The sequence below is a fragment of the Lagenorhynchus albirostris genome, chromosome 20 (genome assembly GCF_949774975.1).
Source record: "Lagenorhynchus albirostris chromosome 20, mLagAlb1.1, whole genome shotgun sequence".
NCBI lineage: Eukaryota > Metazoa > Chordata > Mammalia > Artiodactyla > Delphinidae > Lagenorhynchus > Lagenorhynchus albirostris.
In genome coordinates, this window is record NC_083114.1 from 43,332,124 (window position 1) to 43,353,897 (window position 21,774).

General features: G+C 50.4%; 2 protein-coding genes and 1 long non-coding RNA gene across 7 annotated transcripts in view; 1 reads left to right on the forward strand and 2 right to left on the reverse strand.

Moving 5' to 3' along the window:
- LOC132511221 (lysozyme-like protein 6) overlaps positions 1-14,905 on the reverse strand; it is a 36,927-nt gene extending 22,022 nt beyond the window's left edge. For 4 of the 5 annotated variants that reach the window (XR_009537556.1, XR_009537555.1, XM_060134234.1 and 1 more), the window contains exon 1: positions 12,830-14,905. The gene's annotated coding sequence lies outside the window, so the exon portion shown is untranslated. Of the gene's footprint in view, positions 1-7,648; positions 7,854-12,829 lie in introns of those variants that run through there. The other variant, XR_009537554.1, reaches the window with a different exon arrangement.
- Positions 6,709-7,284, forward strand: RPRML (reprimo like). The gene has a single exon (XM_060134237.1). It carries the CDS (start codon positions 6,709-6,711, stop codon positions 7,072-7,074), a length of 366 nt encoding a protein of 121 aa, XP_059990220.1. The 3' UTR covers positions 7,075-7,284.
- Positions 14,906-16,281: 1,376 nt separating the features above from the next.
- Positions 16,282-20,808, reverse strand: LOC132511223 (uncharacterized). Its single transcript, XR_009537557.1, has 2 exons — positions 20,584-20,808; positions 16,282-17,213 (listed from the first exon to the last, which is right to left on the reverse strand). It is a non-coding gene; the product is annotated as an uncharacterized LOC132511223 (long non-coding RNA).
- Positions 20,809-21,774: the final 966 nt, after the last annotated feature.

Below are 21,774 nucleotides of genomic sequence, written 5' to 3' on the forward strand. Positions count from 1 at the left end.
TGCTGATCCAGAAAGCACAGTTTGGGGAATGAAGATACTAACCATGCTTCTCATCTTATATATGGGGTAAGGGAGGCCCAAGTAGTGGTTTAGGTGCAGACCAGGCACAGATCTTGGGCCCAATGCTCTCTGCACATCCCCTCCCCCACCTTCCAGGAAACAGAGGGTGGAGGAAGGCAAACCATGATCCAAATGGCCCACTCCCTGTTTTATAAATAAAGTTTTATTGAAGATGATCTGTTTCAGCTCCCTTGATTTATGGATGAGCCAATCAAGGCCCAGAGAGGATGGGTGACTTGTCAAAGGGCACATAGCCAATTAGGGGCAGAGGCAGAAATAGATTCCAGATCTCCAAAATCCAGGTATTCTCTGAAACACAAATCAGACAGGTGGTAGGAGGTGGCGTGTGAAGTTCCTGATACCTGTGATACCTGCTCTCAAGTTCTCCACTGCACAGTACTTACACAGGTACTGCCCCCTTTCTGCTACGGCACAGACACCCCTGAGGCATTTCCCCTGATGCTTTGGGCAAAGGCACCCTGGTGTGAAGAGTGGCGCTCCTCTGCTCTCCACCTTGGACGGGTGAACAGAGCAGGGGCCAGCCTCGAAGTCTCTCGAGGAGGGGCAAAAGCTAAACAGGGCAATCTGTGTTTATTTAAATTCTGTACCAGATGCAGGAAATCATTAACTTCCCCTCTGCCAATGTAAAACGTGAGATCATTTGGACAGGACCTGGGCCGAAGGCAACCTTTGCCTGCTCCAGGAAGAGTTTGCCAAACAAACTAAGGGCATAAACAGGAGGCTCAGGGCAGCTGTTTGAAACCACTTCAGAAAATGAATTCCTTTCAAGGGCTTTTGGGCTTCCCTGAAGTGCACTGTTGTACAATGGTCATCTATTGACATTTTGTGTGTGTGTGTTTGTGTGCGTACAGTTGAATACGCAAGTAAAATCATTCTTACCTCTTGATTAAAATGGTTCATGCGTAGAACACTTTGTTAACCTTTTTAGAAATGTGAACAATTTAAAATACCTTCAGATGTAAACATTTCGGTTCAGATAGGTCCATCCGGCAACTGATACTAATTGGGGGTGTTTTATTAGTCTCTGAATCTAGGGGTGGAATCGTCTTACCAACCCCGGATGGCCAAGGCATGGTGGACAGCTAGAGGTTCATCTAGAAACAGCTGCGGGGACAACGGTGGCCTCTGGGTGGAGGTTCTTCCTGGGGCAGCCAGACTGCCCAGACGGCCTTTCCAGAGCTGGGAGATGCAGGCTTGTCACTGAGGTGGAGGGTAAAAATAGTCCTGTGTGGGTGGCCGCTGGGCCCAGAGGCTCTGGCTTCCTCATTCTAGAGCGGGAAGGCAGCCCAGTTGATAGGCACCTTCTTAGGCTCCCGAGGCCCCTCCCAAGCCCTGGGGCCTGGGGGGAGGGTGGTCTTTCTCTAACAGAGAAACACTCCCATCCCCCCTCCCCCTCCCCCCCAAAGCACAAAGAACGTGCTGGAACAAACTTGGGCTGGGTTATAAGGTAGCTAAGGGCTGAAATTCTGGCTGTGCCAGGTACCAGCTCTGTGACCTCAGGCAAGATTTTTCTCCTTTCGGAGCCTCCATTTTCTCATCTGTCAAATGGGGCTTCTGACTTCTCTCTGCAAGGCTCGCTGTGAAGATTAAGTAACAATGACAGCTGACATGTTCTACTCTGCAACCTCACTCTTCTGCCCCTCCCCCTTCCACCGGTTGCTCACCTTCCAGCACATTCTTCAAGAGTTGCTCTAAGGCAAGCCAGCTGCATGTCATGAGGACTTCAAGCAGCCCTACGGGAAGGTCTCCAGGGCCAGGAACAGAGGCTTCCAGACAATAGCTCTGCTGGGGAGTCACGTTAGAAGCCGATCCCCTACCCCCAGTGGAGCCTTCACGTGACTGTGGCCCTGGCCAACCCCTTGACTGCAGCCTCATGAGAGACCCTGAGCCAGAACAACCCAGCTAAGCTGCTTCCAGTTTCCTGGCCCTCAGAAGCTATGTGAGCTAATAAATATTTGCTAAATTTGGGGGTGATTTGTGATGCAGAGATAAGTAATGTACTTCTCTTTCAGGGATATTATACGAATTAAGAGTTAATGCAGGGACTTCCCTTGTAGTCCTGTGGTTAGGACTCTGCACTTTCACTGCCGAGGGCAAGGGTTCAAATCCCTGGTCAGGAAACTAAGATCCCACAAGCCACTCAGGTGGCCCCCTCAAAAAAAAAAAAAAAAAAGGCAGTTAATGCAATCAAATAGCAACCGGACTTGCTGGGACCAGTGACTCCAGAAAGGCAGAAGGGAAAAGCAGAAGGAGGGAGCACCTGGCTGAATCCAGGCCAGGCAGGTCTCCCACTCCTGAACTCTGGGAAGGAGGCTGAGAGACTGAATATACAATGGCCAGACCGTATATAAAAATAGTGCTCTGGGGCTTCCCTGGTGGCGCAGTGGTTGAGAGTCCGCCTGCCGATGCGAGGGACACGGGTTCGTGCCCTGGTCCAGGAGGATCCCACATGCCGCGGAGCGGCTGGGCCTGTGAGCCATGGCCGCTGAGCCTGCACATCCGGAGCCTGTGCTCCGCAACGGGAGAGGCCACAGCAGTGAGAAGCCCGCGTACCGAAGGGAAAAAAAAAAAAAATAGTGCTCTGACCCACTACCTATAGCAACAGCCCAGGAAGCCGAACCACAACCCCTGTAGCAACCAGCCCCAAACATCCAGGCCTTGATCAATAACAAGCTTTCCTAATTTTGCCCCCACTTTCAACACAGTACAAATTGGAGAAAGTTAAATATTCTCCCCTAACCAATCACATGGGCTGCCCCTCGTCTAGTCATCCCACCTATAGCTTTTCTATGCCAGCAGCCTCCAATCGGGGCACACCTGAAGCCGGCCCTTTTTGCTGCTACAAAGCTTTCCCGCTCCTCTATCTGCCTTTGTGTCTCTGCCAAACTCAAGTAATGGTGGCTGACTCCCCTACTGTAGTAAGCTGTGAATGAATAGCCCTTGCTTGTTCATTTGGGTGGTCTTTGTTTACTTCCACAAGCCCAAGTTTCTCTCTCCCCCTTCCTGCTCCCAGGTCACAGACAACACCTTCCTCTCCTGCCACGTAACCAGAGAAAGCTGCTCAGGGATGATGGAAGAAAGGGGACGGTTATAATTAAGAGTGTAGCTTTGGACGTAGTATTGATATATCTATATCTATACCTATATCTATCTCTACACACACACACACACACACACACACACACACACACTGGAATATTACCCAACCATCAAAAAGAATAAAATAATGACATTAGCAGCAACATGGATGGACCTAGAGATTACCATACTAAGCAAAGTAAGTCAGAAAGAGAAAGAAAAATACCTCGTGATATAACTTATATGTGGAATCTAAAATACGGTACAAACCAACATATCTACAAAACAAAAACAGACTCACAGACATAGAGACCAGAATTGTGGTTGCCAAGGGAGGGGTTGGTAGGGGAGGGAAGGACTGGGAGTGTGGGATTAGCAGATGTAAACTATTATATACAGGATGGATAAACAACAAGGTCCTACCGTATAGCACAGGGAACTACATTCAATATTCTGTGACAAACTATAATGGAAAAGAATATGAAAAAATATATATGTATAACTGAGTCACTTTGCAGTACAGCAGAAATTAACACAACATTGTAAATCAACCATATTTCAATAAATTTTTTTAAAAAAGAGTGTAGCTTTGGAACAGGACAGATCTCGGCTCAAATTCTGGCTCTGATGCTTAACTAGCTGTGTGGTCTTAAGTAAGTCAAATAACCACTCTGAGTCTCTGTTTCATCATGTCAAGGGGACATCCACTGTAAGAATTCAGTGAGGTAATATATTGAATGCACTGAGCATATAATAGGTGCTTAATAAAGGAAAGGCCAACCATGAGCCTCCTCACAGCCTCTTGCTGGAGTAGGCAGGCCCCTGTACCCCACCTTTACTCACCCCTCCCCAACCTTTCTGTGCAGCAGACAGCTTGACTGACCTCAGCTGGATGGGGTCAAAGCCATGGGCTCCAAGTCCAGGGTATATCAAAGGTCAGGGGTTGGTCTCAGGAAAAGGATGGACAAAAGACATAAAAGCATTTCTCTAAAGAAACCCAGCTGGTCAAACGCAGAGGACAAAATGTCTAGGCCAGATACCTGTTCTCATCCTGTTCTATCATGGCTCTGAGGGGTGGTCAGGAAAGGGAGACTCCTGCCCAGAAAACTCTGAGTGCCCTTGTGCCAGGTTGCTTTCTTAAGACTGAGGAGGTGAGCTGGGTCTTTCCCTAATCTCTCCTGTGTGTGTGTGTGTGTGTGTGTGTGTGTGTGTGTGCGCGCGCGCGCGCATACATGTTAGTTTCTTCATCTTTAAAATGAGAAATTTAATAGCTTCGCAGGACACACACACACACAAATTAGTGTTCTACTAATAGTGAGGGGGTGGCTTTGGGATGCTCATGTGCTGGAGGCATCCTGAATCCCCTTCCTCCAATTTGCCAAGCCTTTCTTTCCATCCACTTATCTCTCCTTCCACTGCCACCACTGGAATCCAAGTCTCCAGCCAGCCATCTTTTGCCTGGACTATTGCAAAAAGTCCTGAATGCTTTCCTTCTTTCCTTTGATTCAACAATCAAAGAATACAAGGGTGAGAAACCATCCACTAGCCACTAAATTCACACGATGATTTTTTAAATATTGACAATAAACAGGACTGGGGGCAGTATGCTCTTTCTCCACAGGGCTGGTGTGTAAACTGGTACATTTCTCGAGGGCAATTTGGTTAGACGTGATTTACTGATTCTGCAGGTCCACTTTTCAAAATATAATAGAAATAAAAAATGACAGTTTCTGGGCTTCCCTGGTGGCGCAGTGGTTGAGAGTCCACCTGCCGATGCAGGGGATGCGGGTTCGTGACCCGGTCCAGGAAGATCCCACGTGCCGCAGAGCGGCTGGGCCCGTGAGCCATGGTCGCTGAGCCTGCGCGTCTGGACGGAGCCTGTGCTGCGCAACGGGAGAGGCCACAACAGTGAGAGGCCCGCGTACCGCAAAAAAATAAATAAATAAAATTACAGTTTCTGTACCAAGATTTCATTACAAGGTTCTTTATGGTAATCTTGTTTCTGATGAAAGAAAGAAAGAAAGAAAGAAAGAAAGAAAGAAAGAAAGAAAGAAAGAAAGAAAGAAAGAAAGAAAGAAAGAAAGAAAGAGAAAGGAAGGAAGGAAGGAAGGAAGGAAGGGAGAAGAGAAAGAAAGAAGGGAAGGAATGGAAGGAAGGGAGGGAGAAAGAGAAAGAAAGGGAGAGAGAGAAACAAGTCAAATATCCAAAAATAGAGAATTTGGTTAAATAAATTGTAACAGTCTGTACTTTGACTACAATATACAATTCCTTCACTAAAAATGATGCTGCAGACCAGTAATTCTCAAAGTGCATCTAGGAGGCGCAGCAAGAGCATTTATTTGAAATGCACAGGCTTACTGATTCAGAAACTCTGGGCTGAGCCCGGGAATCTGGGTTTTAACAAGCCCCCTGGGCAATTCAGAACCACTGTTGTAGGTGAATATTTATCATTACCAAAGGATAAACTGTTAAATGACAAAGGGTTACAAAACAGCATGTACAAAACAGCATGTATGAACAGTGCGTCCCTATTCTGAATACATATATAAAGACACACATAGAAAAAGGACAGGAAGATTTTGTACCAAGGCGGTGACGTGGACACTCTCTGGGTAGTAGGATTACGAGCTTTTAGATTTTTTTGTGTTTTGCTAATCGGTAATTTCTAACAAGTTTACAATGACGTGTATTTGTGAAAAGGAATGGAGAAGGGAAAAATGCAATAACATTTTTAAATTAAGAAAATGTCAAACGGGGAGGGCTGGGGGCGAGGTGGGAAGGAGGCAGAGAGTACTCCTCACCTTGATGGTGGGAGCGAGGCTGGGAGGACCTGGGTGGGAGCGGCGGGGCACGGCCGGCCACCCAGGGCCATTGCCCAGTGACGAGGGGAGAGAGGAGAGGGAAGGCAACGCTGGGGCGAGGGGAGGGGTCTCTGCAACACCTCTGACATCTGGGAAGGCTTGCTGCGACTTCAGTAAAGAGCGGAGAAGAGACTTAGGGCAGACTTCAAGAAGAACTTAACAGCTAAGAGCACCAAATCCCAGAAGAGGTTCCTTGGGAGATTTTTCCCGGCTGGAACCAAGGCTGCCCCGAGGGTGTCGAGCTTCGCCGACCGAGAGCGGGACTGCCCTGATCTCCCAACCCCTTCCAGCCTTGGGACACTAGGGGAGCTGCGATCGCTGCGGGATTCCCGCCCCCCAAGGACGCTGCAGGGCCTGGGGCGGGGGGGGGGATGGGGAAGGAAGGAGGGGGCGGGGCCGTTGCTAGGGGAGGGGCGGCGGGGAGTGCGAGGAGCGCAGTCGGTGCCGCCAGGCGCGCTCGGCTCTGCCGCTCCAGCTCCCGCGAAGCCTGTTGCTGCCTTCTCCCGGCCGCCGCTTCCCGCCAGGTGCCCAGGGGCCGGCGGCCCGAGGGGTGCGGCGCGCGGGCAGCCCCCCGTCCTCTTGCTCTCCACGCACACAGGTGGACCCGAGCGTCTCCGAGAGCGCGGACGCCGGAGAGCCTCCCGGTGTGCCCCGGACCGCGCGCCAAGACCCCGGGCGCCGAGCGGCGATGAACGCGACCTTCCTGAACCACAGCGGCCTGGAAGCGGCGGGTGGCTTGGGCGGCGGCGGCGGCGGGGCCGCCGTGGGAAATCGCAGCCACGGGCTGGGCACGTGGCTGGGCTGCTGCCCCGGGGGCGCGCCGCTGTCCGCCAGTGACGGGGTCCCCGCGGGGCTGGCTCCGGATGAGCGCAGCCTGTGGGTGTCGCGCGTGGCGCAGATTGCCGTGCTCTGCGTGTTGTCGCTCACCGTGGTCTTCGGCGTTTTCTTCCTGGGCTGCAACCTGCTCATCAAGTCGGAGAGCATGATTAACTTTCTGATGCAGGAGCGCCGGCCTTCCAAGGACGTGGGCGCTGCCATTCTGGGGCTGTACTGAGCGCCGCCTCGGCCCGCCCTCGGCAGTTTGGCTGGAAGAAGACGGAGAAGGGAGCCCAGGACCCTGGTTCCCCCTCCCCGGGCTCTGCCGCCGCCTCTTGGCGGGCAGCGCGAGGGGCAGCGACGTGCCTCCGGGCGCCCGGGCCCGGGCCACTGCGGGACCTTAGGCGGCGGCGCGGGAAGGGACTTCCACACCCGACTCGGTCCTGCGTGCGGTCCAGCGTTGCGGGGTGGGAGGGTAGAGGATGGGGGTTCTTAACTGTTACTTTGAAAGGAAGTTCTGGGCAGGGTGGGAGAAGTTGTGGGATGCACTTGGGGCTGAGGTCACTGGCGTGGGAACTTTGTGTGTACGTAGGTGGGGTGGAGTGGGCGCGAGTTCCGAGCAGCGTGCGGGGGGGCGCCGCTGTTGACGAATCCGAGTCCCTGAGCTTGTTGGCTTGATTTCGCATTTGAGAAGAAATCTTGCAATAAAGCTACAGCCGTCGGGCTTCCCGCGGCTTCCGCCCGCACTCCTGTGGGATGTGTGTGTATGGTGGGGGTGGGGGTGGGCGGGGGTGGGCCGTGTGTAGCCTACTAGCAAGTACTTTAGGCAGGTCACAGGACGCCAGGCCTCAGGACTGGGCAGCTGTCGGGGCTGGTCGCGGGCTCCTGAGACCCACTCGGAAGCTGCAGCCGGGGAGGAAAAAAGGTCCTGTTTTCTACGCGTACAGCCAGGGAGGCAGGTCCTGCAGGCTGGCGGGATAGCTGGTGAGATCAATTAAATCCCTGGAAAATTTGAATCTATTCCGTGAGATGGAAAAAAAAAATCAGTTACTTGAGTCCAAAACGGAGAAAATAGCAAAAATAATACATCAGAACAGTGGGCAAATAAAATTCAATTAATGTGTGGGCAGCAGTCTAGATCGAGGGAAATTTTAATTATAGGGCCCAAAGCCCCATGTAAGGGCTTGCTTGACGCTACCCTTGTAGAGGGTAGGTGAGCAGATTCTGAAGATGTGCCCTTGCAGCATGGGGAGGAGAGTTTGGGTGGGTGGAACGTATGCTTGGGAGAGGGCTTTGTGGTTTGAAGGACCCAGGATGTTTAAAATGGAGCAAATGACCTCCAATGTAGCTGTGTTCAGGGAATTTGGAAGCTCCCATTATGAGATGCCCCCTGCTTCCCAGAACCCTGGCACCTCTTATAGGTGCAGAATTTCCTTAAAGCCGTGTTAAGCAGTTAGAACCTTGGCACTCACAGCCAAGGGGAAGTGTGAGTGGCTCTGCTCTCTGCAAGTGTCTGGTGTGGGGAAGAACTGAAACTGGGGGGTGGGGGACAGGAGGAGAGAAAGCTGGTCTTTGTAGCTTGTGTATATCCCCCTTAGCCCTAGTGCCAACCCCACTCAGGCACCCTGGTGCTTGGAAGATTTGGGGGGAGGGCTCTAGTGGATTTCTCCCCCTCTTCTCTCTTTTGCCATGGGTAGAAGTGAAGGTGAATGAGAAGGAAGGTGGCTGAAGCCTTACTTGGCTTTGGGAAGAGAAGTATACTTCTCTTGTATGAGCGCCATCTCATGTCTCCAACGCTAGTTCCCTACGAGGTTTGCGAGGGGGTGCACAGCATCTCAACAAAAGCATAGATGGTCACTGACTATGTTTTTGTTTTTGTTTTTGCGGTACGCGGGCCTCTCACTGTTGTGGCCTCTCCCGTTGCGGAGCACAGGCTCCGGACGCGCAGGCTCAGCGGCCATGGCTCACGGGCCCAGCCACTCCGCGGCCTGTGGGATCTTCCTGGACCGGGGCACGATCCCGTGTCCCCTGCATCGGCAGGCGGACTCTCAACCACTGCGCCACCAGGGAAGCCCATGATGGTCACTGATTATGAAGGATTCAGAATCCTCCTGGCTCCTGAGCCCTCCTGTGTAACCAGGATCATCATCATTAGGGACTTCCCTGGTGATCCAGTGGTTAAGACTCCGTGCTGCCAATGCAGGGGGGGCCCGGGTTCCATCCCTGGTCGGGGAACTAGATCCCACATGCATGCCGCAACTAAAAGAGCCCGCGTGCGGCAACTAAGACCCGGTGGAACCAAATAAATTAATAAATAAATATTAAAAAAAAAAAGAATCATCATCATTAGGATGTGTCATCTTCCCACCCACACCCACCCCACCACCCCAATCTCAGACCTGGGAGAGTTCATCCAGTTAGGCCAGTCCAGTAAAGGATAGGGGCCAGAAACTACTGCAGAGTTAAACCCACAATGTGAAGAATGCTCTGTTGTTGGTTTGGGTAAGTAGCCCAGCTTGATCTGGTGAGAGCAGCCTTGGACAACTGGGGCAACCTGGGGATCTGGCTCTGTGTAGCACAGCTGTCTGGAGCCCGGCTGACCCGATGGCCTGAAGAATGGAGGTCAGAGAGCCGCAGGTGTTCACGTAAAACCCAAATGACAGGAAAAATGGGAGTTTTGGCAGGGACACAGCTTAGACACTGTCTTCTGGCTGACCAAGTTGGAGCAAACACTACGAGAACTTCCCTCTAATAAAATGGATCTGCAACTGGGGCAAGAGAAGGGGATTCAAGAGTTAAGTTTCCTGAATTTGCTGAAAAAGGAAAAGCCTTAATGGGGAAGCTTTGCAGGATTTTCTCACTGTAAAGAAGAAAAAGGACAATGAAGACATGTACTAACATGTGTGTTTGTGCACCCCATCCCATGACTGGCACACCCATGTGGACAAGTATGCACACACAGGCAGGTGCACACAAAGCCAGGCTCAAGCCCCAAACAGGAAACTAGCAAGTGTGAGTGGGGTCCAGGGAAGGGTGGAGGGTGACATCTCTTCTGCAGTCCATCTTAGTTCTTTCGAAGCCCTGATGTCCTGCAATGTGTTTACAGAGCTCTCTTATATAAACCTCAGGGGTGGGCACCCTTAGGTACCAAAGAGCGAGCACACGAAGCATAGTGCTTCAGGTGAAAGGCGGGACTAGATCAGAGTCCTGAGCCTGGGGCATCGGGCACTGGACCAAGAAAGAGCCTGGTTCTCCAATGCCCTCTCCTCACTCCCCACCCCTGTGCAGGGAGAGATCTTCCAACAAGGGCTGCCCAAGATTCAGGGGCCAAATCTCTGGAGGTCCTGGGTTCAGAAGAGAAGTCCTGGACGCTGGTCTTTGAAATCCTAGCCGCCCTGCTTCCTGGCTCTGTGACTCTGGGGAAGTAACTCAATCTCTCTGAGCCTTAGTTTCCTCATCTATAGAATGGAAGCCATAGTAGCCACAGCTCCCATGAGATGATGAGTATAAAGTAGCCGACACAGTGCCTGGCATGTGATAAACAGCCAATAAAGACAATGATTATGATTATCATTATTTTTGTTTAAGGTGTGAACTCTTCCCCAGCAAGATATATTTGGTTCTCTGAAAAGGGATCTTGGACAGAAAAATAGTAACTCGTATTTGCAAAGCATTTTGTAGGTTTCAAAGCACTCTCATAATCAGGACAAAAATAATGTATCGTGTGTCTAATGAGCAGAGCACTGAGCTCCCATCTTGCTGAGGAAGGTTTCATTACTGCTCCCATTTTACAGGTGAGGTAACTGAGGCTCTAAGAGGTTGTCTGAGGTCACCCAGCCAGGAAGGGGCAGAGCTAGGATTCAGCCCTGCCTGTGACTCCAGCCTTCCCTCCATATGCTCTTGTTTGCTGACCACAACAGCTCGGTGAGTAAGAGCACACACTCTCCCATGAGCCTGTTATAGGAGAGGAAACTAAGTTTCCATTTAACGGACTTGCCCCTGTTCATCCTTTCAATGAGTGTCTACTGGGAATCTCCTGTGGGCCAGGTACCGTGCAGGCACTGGGGTGAGCAAGGCAATAGCAGAACTGGAGTCTAGCCTGGCCTGCAGCCGCGGGTACTTGCACTGCTCCTCAGGACCACTAGCCCTCGGGTATTGAGGGTCTCAGGGACTAGGTCAAACCCTCTGCTTCCCTTCCTCTGAGTCAGGGATGGAATATCTGGGGTCAGTTGTGCTCTCACTAGCAAGAGCTCCTCTGGAATGGGGGACACTAGGAAGGGCTTACATCACAACATCCACTTACTTTCCCACTTGTTTGTCTGAATCCAGTTCACACAGAGCCATGCTGGTCTGGCTTCTGGGAGTCGCTCTGCCCAAACTCTCCCCAGACCCCAACTCAGCAGCAGGCCAAGAGCAGCCTGGAGTGTTAGGGGAGGTTTAGAAGGGACAGTGAAGCCTGACAAGTGGTGGGCACAGACAAAAAATGGCCACATCCAGCATTCCAATGTTGGGGGAAGGGGGTGTGTGTGGGAGGGTGGGGGGGGTGGGTATGTGTGTGTCACACTTTTTTTTTTTTTTTTTGGCGGTACGTGGGCCTCTCACTGTTGTGGCCTCTCACAGGCTCCGGACGCGCAGGCTCAGCGGCCATGGCTCACGGGCCCAACCGCTCCGCGGCATGTGGGATCCTCCTGGACTGGGGCACGAACCCATGTCCCCTGCATCGGCAGGTGGACTCTCAACCACTGCGCCACCAGGGAAGCCCTGGGTCACACATTTTATACCAGGGAATTTGGTGGGATCTCTGAGTAGCATTCCTTGTGTGCCGCCCACGATCCTCTCTTGCCAATCAAGATCTTACCAGGTACATAGGATGTCCAGATCCCCGAACCCAGCTCAGGGCAGGCCAAACCAGGCAAGTGTCTAGGTCTCTGAGATGGCAGCTGGGGCGGGGGTGTGGGGTCCCTACCCTGAGGCAGCATCTCTTACCCCGGCAGCTCTACGGTGTGACAGAGCTCCATCACTACACTACCCTCGAGGACCAGAACTGTCTCCTCTGTGTGTGTATTTTCTATGGTGCCGAGCATGATGCTTTATTCTGTTTAGGAACATCACAAAACTTGGTTGAATTGAAGACACAGCCTCTGCTTTCAAGGGGCGTCATGCATCATAGGGATCAAAGACGTGTCATGAAATAAACAAAACACAAGGAGGGTAAGTGTTCACTTCAGTCAGATGCAAATAAAATTCCATGGTAATGACTCCCTTTTTAGGTGCTAATATTGCCATTTAGAGAAGATCTTCCACATGCCAGGAATGGTGTGAAGCACTTTTCATATTTTATCTCATAATCCTTTCTATTTTTTTCATAACCCAGATCTAATAATTCCTGCAAGGCAGAGACTGTTCTCATCTCCACTGAAGAGAACAAGGCTCAGACTGTTAGGTCATTCCTCTGAAACCACAGTTAAGGGTCCACATTCAAGTCTACCTGAGTTCAAAACATACTTGGAAGGTGAAGAGCTGGCACATTTTATGATTTTGATTGAAATTTTGAAGTTACACCATGCCTTGATTTTTCTGTTTCATTGTTCAGGATGTGGGGATATTTGGGGGAGCACTCCTCACTTTTCTTTGTTGCAGAATGTGATGGTGACTCCTTAGTCATGAAATAGTACCACTACTACTGATGAGGAAGATGTTGGTGATGATGCAGAGAAATTAACGACTCACCACCATCATTAAACAGACTATAAGTTGACAAGAAAAGTTACCCAAAACACTAGAAGTAGAGAGGGAAAGAGAGGGTTATGTCGAGATGGTTGACTATATACTCACTCCATCCAGCCCTGAGTCATTATAAACACTGGGACAGATACTAAAGAAAATCTATAGCATTGCAGGAAAACATAAGGGGTGCCCTCAGTGGACTAGAAACCATGAAGATATCCTGGAAAATAGGTGTCAGATTAGGTCAGGTCGGAAGGGGTACTCACAGCTCACAGATCAGGAAAGCAAGGTCTGCCACAAAAGGTGGGAACTGTTTCAGCGTACGCCAAACTGGGGTGCATGGGCAAGGGAAGCAGGTGGAGTCACTCCCGGGGTACTGCAGAGGTTGTAGTCAGAAGAATCAGCTTCCTCTCTCCTTGTCCCAGCACTTCTTTCCATCAGAGGCAACTCTGAGGCTTTGTCATGAGCAGGGCACGAGGGATGACACAGAAAAGGAGAAATTATTTATGGCCATGGTGACCTTAAGATACACTGATCCGTAAAGATTAGAAGAGGTTTACAATGGCAGTCAGAGGGCATACCTGCCCCAAAGACTGCTCTGGTTCCTTGATGCCATGGGCCCTGTCTCCCCTGGAACCTGCCTTGTTATGCTCCGGACTGCAGACTTAGATAATGAGATGCTCCACTTCTAAAAATGTGGCTTTATATTAACTTTTCTGCAATGTATGTATCGGCAGTCACATGTGTACTTACCAAAAGGGTGAAAAACTCCAATGAATTGCCATGGAGATGAAACCTGGAATGAGGTTGCCATGGAAACAAAACTGTTTCTAAAATGCCACATCACCTTGGGGAAGTAGGAAGCTCCTGTCAAAGACTTGAAGCTAGGTCTTCCCTGGTGGCACAGTGGTTGACAGTCCGCCTGCCGATGCAGGGGACACGAGTTCGTGCCCCGGTCCGGGAAGATCCCACGTGCCACGGAGCGGCTAGGCCCGTGAGCCATGGCCGCTGAGCCTGTGCGTCCGGAGCCTGTGCTCCGCAATGGGAGAGGCCACAACAGTGAGAGGCCTGCGTACCGCAAAAAAAAAAAAAAACAAAAACACTTGAAGTTAGAGGCCAAATCACAGACCTTCCCATCAGGGCCGGGTGCTCTTTCAGTTTCTTTTTACTTCTTTTTTTCTTTTCTTTTCTTGCCATCCCCAAAGGCAAGGGATTTAAATTTTGAAGACTTTGATTCAAGCTCTGGCTGTGCCATTAATAAGTCATGGGAATCAGGTATCTGAGGGCCCTGAAGAGGTGTGAGGAAGAGGGCTACTGGCCCTCCTCTCTGGCTCTGTATTGACCTGCCGTGTGACCTTGGACAAGTCATTCTATCTGTTCCTGGGTTTCCTCCCATACAAAGCAAGGAGCTGGACTAGGTGGTCTCTAAGATCATTCCAGTACTTTTCTCTCTCCCATGACACTCTGCCTCGAGGGGCAACCAGCCTCTCAAGTAAATTAGGCCAGCGGAGCTGTCTGTGGTGCTGAACATCTGTCTGTTGAGCTCCTGGGCCACATCCTTTTCTCAATAGATCATGGCTATTCTCAGCACTCCCAGAGACTGGCGGACTCAGGCCGCCTCCATCAGGAGCCTAGGGACCTGCTTGCAGCTGGAGAGGAGACTCCAGAGGGTCTTGGAGTTCAGAGAGCACTGGAGGAGGAATCTAGAGGTGTGGTCCCAGCCTGACTCTGACATTTGCTGTCAATGGGTTTTTGATGAAGCCACACTTTCCCTGTGGACCTTTGTTTTCTCATCAATGAGACTAAGATGGGGACTAAGATGATCCCTAACGCCCGATGGGCCAGAATAGTCCTGGGAAGCTTGCCTGGGCTACAGGGGACAGGAGAGCCCATACACATTCAGCCAATCCCCACCTGTCCCAAGGCTCAGGCTTCTCTAGTAGGACCGACGATGATGAACAAAGCACACGCCCTTGTTAGGAACATATGTTCTTTTGTCTGGAAGAAAAGACAGGCCGTGAGCAGATGTAGCATTTACATTTTCTCAAGTGACAACTGAACACTGAGGATGATTACTGCTTGTCATGAAACGTGTCAAAACTATAATAAAATCTCCAACTTATATCATCCGCCTACTTATCTGATTATCTTTCCAGAATCTGCTTCACTCCTCAGTATCACAGGATGAAAAAGACAAAGAAAGGAAAGCTCAAAGGGAGTTCACACTAGGAGGGACACAGACACCACAATTCGCTCTGAAACATGTTTTTCACCCTTCAACTCCCCCATTTGTTGACATAATGGGATGTTTGGGAGTGTGGAGTCCATAATCAAGAAGGGCCCCTTGGGCTTCCCTGGTGGCGCATTGGTTGAGAGTCCGCCTGCCGATGCAGGGGACATGGGTTCGTGCCCCGGTCCGGGAAGATCCCACAGGCCGCGGAGCGGCTGGGCCCGTGAGCCATGGCCGCTGAGCCTGCGCGTCTGGAGCCTGTGCTCCGCAACGGGAGAGGCCACAACAGTGAGAGGCCCACATACCGCAAAAAAAAAAAAAAAAAGAAGGGCCCTTGATTCAAGTCCTGCTTCTGCTCCTTATCAGCTATAAGACATGCTTTCCAAGCTTCAGTTTCTTCGTTTGTAAAATGGGGGTTAATGACACATACCTCTTTTTTAAAATTTGTTTTACTTTTTGCGGTACGCGGGCCTCTCACCGCTGTGGCCTCTCCCGTTGCGGAGCACAGGCTCCGGACGCGCAGGCTCAGCGGCCATGGCTCACGGGCCCAGCCGCTTCGCAGCATGTGGGATCCTCCAGGACCGGGGCACGAACCCTGCATCGGCAGGCGGACTCTCAACCACTGCATCGGCAGGCGGACTCTCAACCACTGCGCCACCAGGGAAGCCCTCTTGTCTGGTATTTTATTTACACCTTTTTTTTTTAAACTCTCCCCAAAATAGTCATTATAAATGTCTTTTTATTTTTAAAATTACATACAGTGAAATTCATTTTTTTCTGGTGTATGGTACTAGGTGTTTTGACAAATGCTTCGAGTTGTGTAATCGCCAACACAATCAAGATACAGAACAGTTCTACCAGACAAACACAGTTCCTCATGCTGCCACTTTGTAGTCAAATCCTCCCTCCTTCCTTTAACCCCTGACAATCACTGACTTGTTCTCTGTCCTTACGGTTTTTCTTTTCCAGAATGTCAAATCAATGGAACCATAAGACATATAGCCTTTCCAGTTTGGCTTCTTACACTTAGCTTAATGCATCCACATTGCTGCGCATACCAATAGTTCGTTCTTTTTTATCGTTGAGTAGTATTCCATCATATGAATGCATCACAGATTTTTAAAATTAATTTTTGATTTTTATCTATCTCCAGTTGAAGGGCATTTGGGTTGTATCGGGTTTTGGTGATTATGAAAAATCCATCACAGTCATGTACAGTTTTGTATGTATGTGTACAAAAATTTTTCATTTCTCTTGGGTAAATACCTAGAAGGGGGACTGTTGCGTCATATAGAAAGTATATACTTAACTCTACAAGAAACTGCCGAAGTGTCTTCCACGGTGGACGTCACACTTTGCATTCCCATCAGCAATGTGCAAACGCTTTAGTTGCTCTGCATCCTCACCAGCACTTGGTAATGTCAGGGTTATTATAATTTTTGTATTTTGTTTATTTGTACATGTGTCTTCCTAGTGTGTGTGTAGCAATATCTCACTGAGTTAAATTTCTATTTTCTAATGAATGGTGGTGTTGAAAATCTTTTCATGGGCTCATTTGTCATCTGCATGTCTTCTTGAGTGCAGTGTCTTTTGCTCAGTTTTAAAGTTGGGTTGTTAGTTTCTGATTGTTGACTTCTGTATAGTTTGGATACAGTCTTTTGGCTGATTGTGATTTGTGAATATTTTTTCCCAGCCTATGCCTTGTCTTTTCATTCTCTTAACAGAGTCTCTCACAGAGTTCCATACCTCCCCCAACCACTGCCACCCCCACCACCGCTACTGTGTCCTCAGTACCTAGCTAGCACCTGCATGGCAGGGACGCCACAGATGTCTGTTGAGTGGATGATATAATAGTGAATGAAGAGGTGACTCACTCTGGTCTGGGCTTTGCATCACTCAGGTCTATTGCCTTCTTGCGCTGGTTCTCTGTTCTCCAAGTGGCTTTCTGATCTTTATTTTGGCTTCCCTGGTCTCCTGACTCCAGGAAAGGAGTCCCCAGAATAGTGAGCATGGGTAGTCCAGTGACTGAAAAGGCAGCCTCCATCCCTTCCATCCTGAGTTTAGGAAGTGGTGCTCTGGTTGCTCATCACTGAGTCTGGTCAGTCCAGAGAGGCTGTGGCCACTGTTGAGGGTCCTGGCCCACCGTCTGGACCCTCCTGTAGCCTGGACCATGATGGTCACTCTGAAGTCCGCCCTGTGAGGTCCTGCCTGAGGGCCCAGCCAGCCTTCCTCAGATGGCACCTCTCTTGCATCTCTCTCTTCCCTGCTCAGTCCAGAAGGTGAGGGAGGGAAGTCAGCTCCAGGGTGGGAGGATTGGCTTCTGGGGACCCCCAGGGATGGAAGGACTTTCCGTGGTTAGAGAGATAAAAAGGGAGGAGAAAAGTTTTGGGGGTGGAGAGTGGGAGGGCAAAGGAGAGAGCCTGGAACAAAAAAAGTGTTCAGGAAATACTCTAGCTTAATCCCTTCTCACCATAATTCAGTGTAAAGGGATTGCTATCTGTGGGGGTTGGTAGAGAAGTTTTATTTCCAAATGCAGCAGAGCCTTCTTTGCTCTAGAGATAGAGGCAACTTGCCTTTTTTCTTAGTTCCCCAAAGAAAGATGGAGAACTCCTTTCTCCAGGGTTTTGAATGCAGTGTCAGGAATGCAATGGGGGACCTAAGTGTGGTCGTGATCTACAGGACCTGAAAAACAGTCAGCGGTTCTTGAGCACTACCAGACCAAGAGAAGTAAACTTAGAAGTCGGGGTGGGGTAGTGGTAGATTCAGTCTTTTCCAAAAAAGAAAGCAGAATACTTTTCCTGTTGAGCCAAACCTCTTCTGAAAAATTTAAAGACTGGAGGTCATGCACTTTGCTGACTGCTCTCAGTCAGTCTGTCCATCTGTCTGCTGGTAGGAAGCAGATGATGCTTCTGCTGCTAAGGCACCCTCTGCCCCCACCTTCCCACCAGCTCCCTGGTACTGCTCTCTGGCCACACTTAGGTCTCCCCTTGCATTCCTGACACTGACTCACTTGTCCTAGGATGCTCTGCCTGTGGAGGAGAGCCTTGGGCACACCTAATTTTGTCAAGCTGTCCTGCCTGGACACATGGACACCTCTTGTCTTTGCATTGGAATTTACTTTGGTAAAGCATTTCCCATCTCACACTACTCATTCAGCCTTGTACTAGGTTCTTCAAGGTAGGTTGTACATTTCACTGTTGGGGAAACTGAGGGGTCATACAGCAAGTTGGGGGATGGAGTGGGCTAGAGCCCATGTTCTCCCAACCCGCATCCACGTGGGGGGTTTTCATGGACCGGACTCAGTCTTCAGGCAGACTCAAACTCCCCAGAGCCCCTGACTTCCCAGGAAGTTGGGTCCACCCCTTGTCCCCATCCCACGATCTCTGGAGGCAGGGAGAACTCCTGTGCACCGGAAGTGGGTGGTGGGAGGGACGACGCCCTGATGGCCCAGCCCTCACCCCTGAGCCGGCACATCCTCCTGGAGTGTTCTGCAGCTAGGCCTCAGAGTAGCTCATCTTTAAGTCTCCTTCCAGCTCCCCCTTCCCATGGTTCTTGGCTTAGTCAGGCTCTGAGACGCCTTGGCTCCTGCCATCAGCACTTCCTTCAGTTTAAGAATAAAAGGAAGCCATCCTCTGAGCCCCCACGCGCATCTCCCACCCCCAGAGTCTTCTTTGCTAGCTCCTGCTGTTGCGGCTGTCAGGAGTAGATTTTTGGGTAATTGTTGCCATGGAGACCCTGTCTTGAACTACTGTGCAAATGGGTCCCATCTTTCTCCTTATTTGGTGTGTGATATGAATGTGGGTAAAATGGGGAGGCTGAAGGCGCGCCCTTGCCATGCAAGTTGGTTTACCTGGGCCCGAGCTTCTTGGTAGCCTGCACCTCATTCCTGTCTTCATCAAGGTCTCTGGCCAGTTGCTGCCAATGGAAAGAAAGTCCTGGACAAGTTCAGAGACACCTATTTCTATAAATTACAAAATGCCTGACAGGGGAGGGCCCATGTCAGTCTTACTCATAGCTACATATACAGTATTTAGCAATGTGCCTGTATATAACAGACGCTTAATCACTACTTCTTGCATGAATGTTGAATAAGCATAGATCCGCAAGAGCAGTCTTATTGATCCTTAAGTACATACTTCAGTGGCTTCAGTAAGAATGATTCCTCTTGTTCTATGTGTTTATCCCTCGTGGGAATGGAAACACTTTCAGGATGCTTCGTGACTTCTAAGGTTACACACACCTCTGGCAGAGCTCAGCCAGGTGCAGCTGAGGACAAGGAGACCTGCTCTCCATGGGTTGAACGGGATCACCCAGATCCACTGACTTTTGGCAGCAACAGATCCCCAAAGCAGCAGCCCCCATTCCTGGAGCCATCATCCCCTTGGGGAATTAAGCCAGAGCTCCTAGCACCTTCCTCCAAGAGATGAAGCCTGTCTAAAAGATGAGGAGTCACTCACCTAGACCCCAGCTCCAACCCACTTCCATAATCATCAACAGGCACACCAATCCTGCCGCAGAATCCAGGCTTAGCACCTCGCCTCCGTTTCCCCGAGCACTCAGCCTCCCACATGCAGATGACTGGATCACTCGCACTATTTTTATCACGTCTCTTTCCTATCCAAGATCTGTCCTCATCTCCCCACTGCTTTTTCTACCAGATACAGACTCAACTTGCATTCAAGGGCTTTCGTCAATTCCTTCCTCTCCCACCAAACAAGCCAGCCCTTCATGCCCTCTCCACCTTGCCCCTCCTCACCTTGGCTCCCTGCCCTCTGTACTTCCAGGTCAGCTCTCCGAGAGCAGCCTCACCCACCGTGCTCAGACTGGCTTTACTCAGGCTCTGTCCTCCCCGAATGACTTTCTCTGACCCTTGTTGGGAATCCCCATCACCTTCTCCGAGAACTTACGTTAGCATCCTTCCTCCACAGTGGCTCACTGCACAGCTGCTGCTGAAAAGGCTTGAGTGTTGGAATGGGGGCAGGAGGTACAAAGACAGGGTAGCGTGTTGAAGAGAGCGGGAGGGTGGTATTGTGTCCCACCAGCACTGTCAGCTACACAGGCTACTCCAGGGCTGCCATCCAACAGGAGCCACGAGACAGAAAACATATGGCCACCCCCTCGGTGTCTACGTGGATTTGACAAGCTTCCCAATAAAGGATTCATTGTTACCCAACAGACAAGGAACAAGGGAAGCAAGAAGGCTTATAAGGCAGAATTCTGGCCTCGTGTGGGGAGGTTTCTGTTTACGCTGCTACACAGGAGGGAACAGGAGCTGAGTTAGAATATTTCTGGAGTTGCTGAATAGCATTCTGATCCAGGACTAACCTTATGGGCTCTTCATCAGTTTTCCCCTGAAGGTTAAGATGGACCCTCCTGTGAGTGAGGAGGGCCACTCTTACCCCTCTTCCTCCCACTCTCCATTCCTACAGGGCTGTCTGTAGGTCAGACCGTATTTTCTTGCCTTGCTGATGAGGCTTCATGAGGCATGGAGAGATGATTCTAGATTGCGCAGTGCCTAGTCTGATGTGAGGAGAGGCAGCATCTGGATCCCCGATCTAATAGGGGAGTTAGAGTCCCCGCCCCCAGAAGGTTCCTAGACTGATGGTGGAGACCCTGTTCTAAAAAGCTCTTTAGTCAGTTGGCCAGGGGTGAGGTGAGAGGGATGACACACACACAGCTACGCTCAAATAACACATCTGACCAAGTACAGCTGGACCAAAGTGTTAGCAAAAGCAAGGAATCACAAAGCGAGGAATGGTGATGAAGTTAAGACCTGGTTTGGAAGGCTACCTGGAGGAGGTGAGCGCTGAAGGAATGCTTTGGTGAAGAGAAGGGATTCCAAGCCATGCACTGCATGGGAGGTGTGCTTGGCCTGAGACGTCCACAGAGAATTGATGAGTGTGTTCCTTAATGAGTCTGGTTCAGAAATCAAGTCCCTCCAAGCTCTACTTGGACTCCTGTCAAGACAAAAATTTGGGGGGCTCAAGGTCTATCTGAGTTAATATTTACTGTGTGCCAGCTTTGCATCTAGCATCTTATAATGTAAATAACTTGGGAGGAGAGAACACAGACAAAGGCATGGCTTTGGTCTAGTAGAGGGTTTCCTTCTGAGCCTTCAATGAAAGACACAGAACCCAGCTTAAGTAGGAAAGGGATTTACTGGCTCCCTAAATCGGGAAGTTCTGAGGGCACGGCTCAATCCAGGGGCTTACCTGACACTGTTCCCTCTCTCTCTCCCTCCCTCCCCCCTCTCTCTTCTCCTCTCTCTCTCCCTCCCTCCCCCCTCTCTTTTCTCCTCTCTCTCTCCCTCCCTTCCCCCACTCTTTTCTCCTCTCTCCCTCCCTCCCTCCCCCCTCTCTCTTCTCCTCTCTCTCTCCCTCCCTCCCCCCTCTCTTTTCTCCTCTCTCTCTCCCTCCCTTCCCCCACTCTTTTCTCCTCTCTCCCTCCCTCCCTCCCCCCTCTCTCTTCTCCTCTCTCTCTCCCTCCCTCTCTCTCCATCTCTTGGCTGTGCTTTCCTCTTGGAGGGCTTCATTCTCAGGCAGCCTCTCCACATGGCTGGAACAAAAGCTCCAGGTTAAGATGTCTTGCTCTCACGGAGGCAGTGACCAGTTAGAATTAGTACTAAAGGGGCCATGCCAGTCTGAGTCTGTTTCTTTTGAAACTTTCCCGTAAGTCCCTTCCAGCAACTTCTCCCCACATCCTGTTGACCAGAACTGGGTGACATAACTTCTCCCACTGCAAGAAAGCCTGCAGAGGCAAGTATTTTCAACTGGGCTTCCAATAAAATTAGGGTTTTGTTATCGAGAACCAAAAGGAGAAAGGACATTGGTGGGGCAGCCAGCACTGTCTATAGGAATACCAAGGAAGATTCTTATTGGCTCTGCATGGTCATGTGGTCATCCCTGAACCAACCACTAGGGCCTACTGATAGAGTCCTCTGATTGGCCAGGCTTGCTTCAGGGGCTTCCCCCTGTTGAAGAA

Excerpts from the sequence above, each read along its gene's own strand:
- RPRML (XM_060134237.1), top strand. The coding sequence starts at position 6,709 with ATGAACGCGACCTTCCTGAACCACAGCGGCCTGGAAGCGGCGGGTGGC.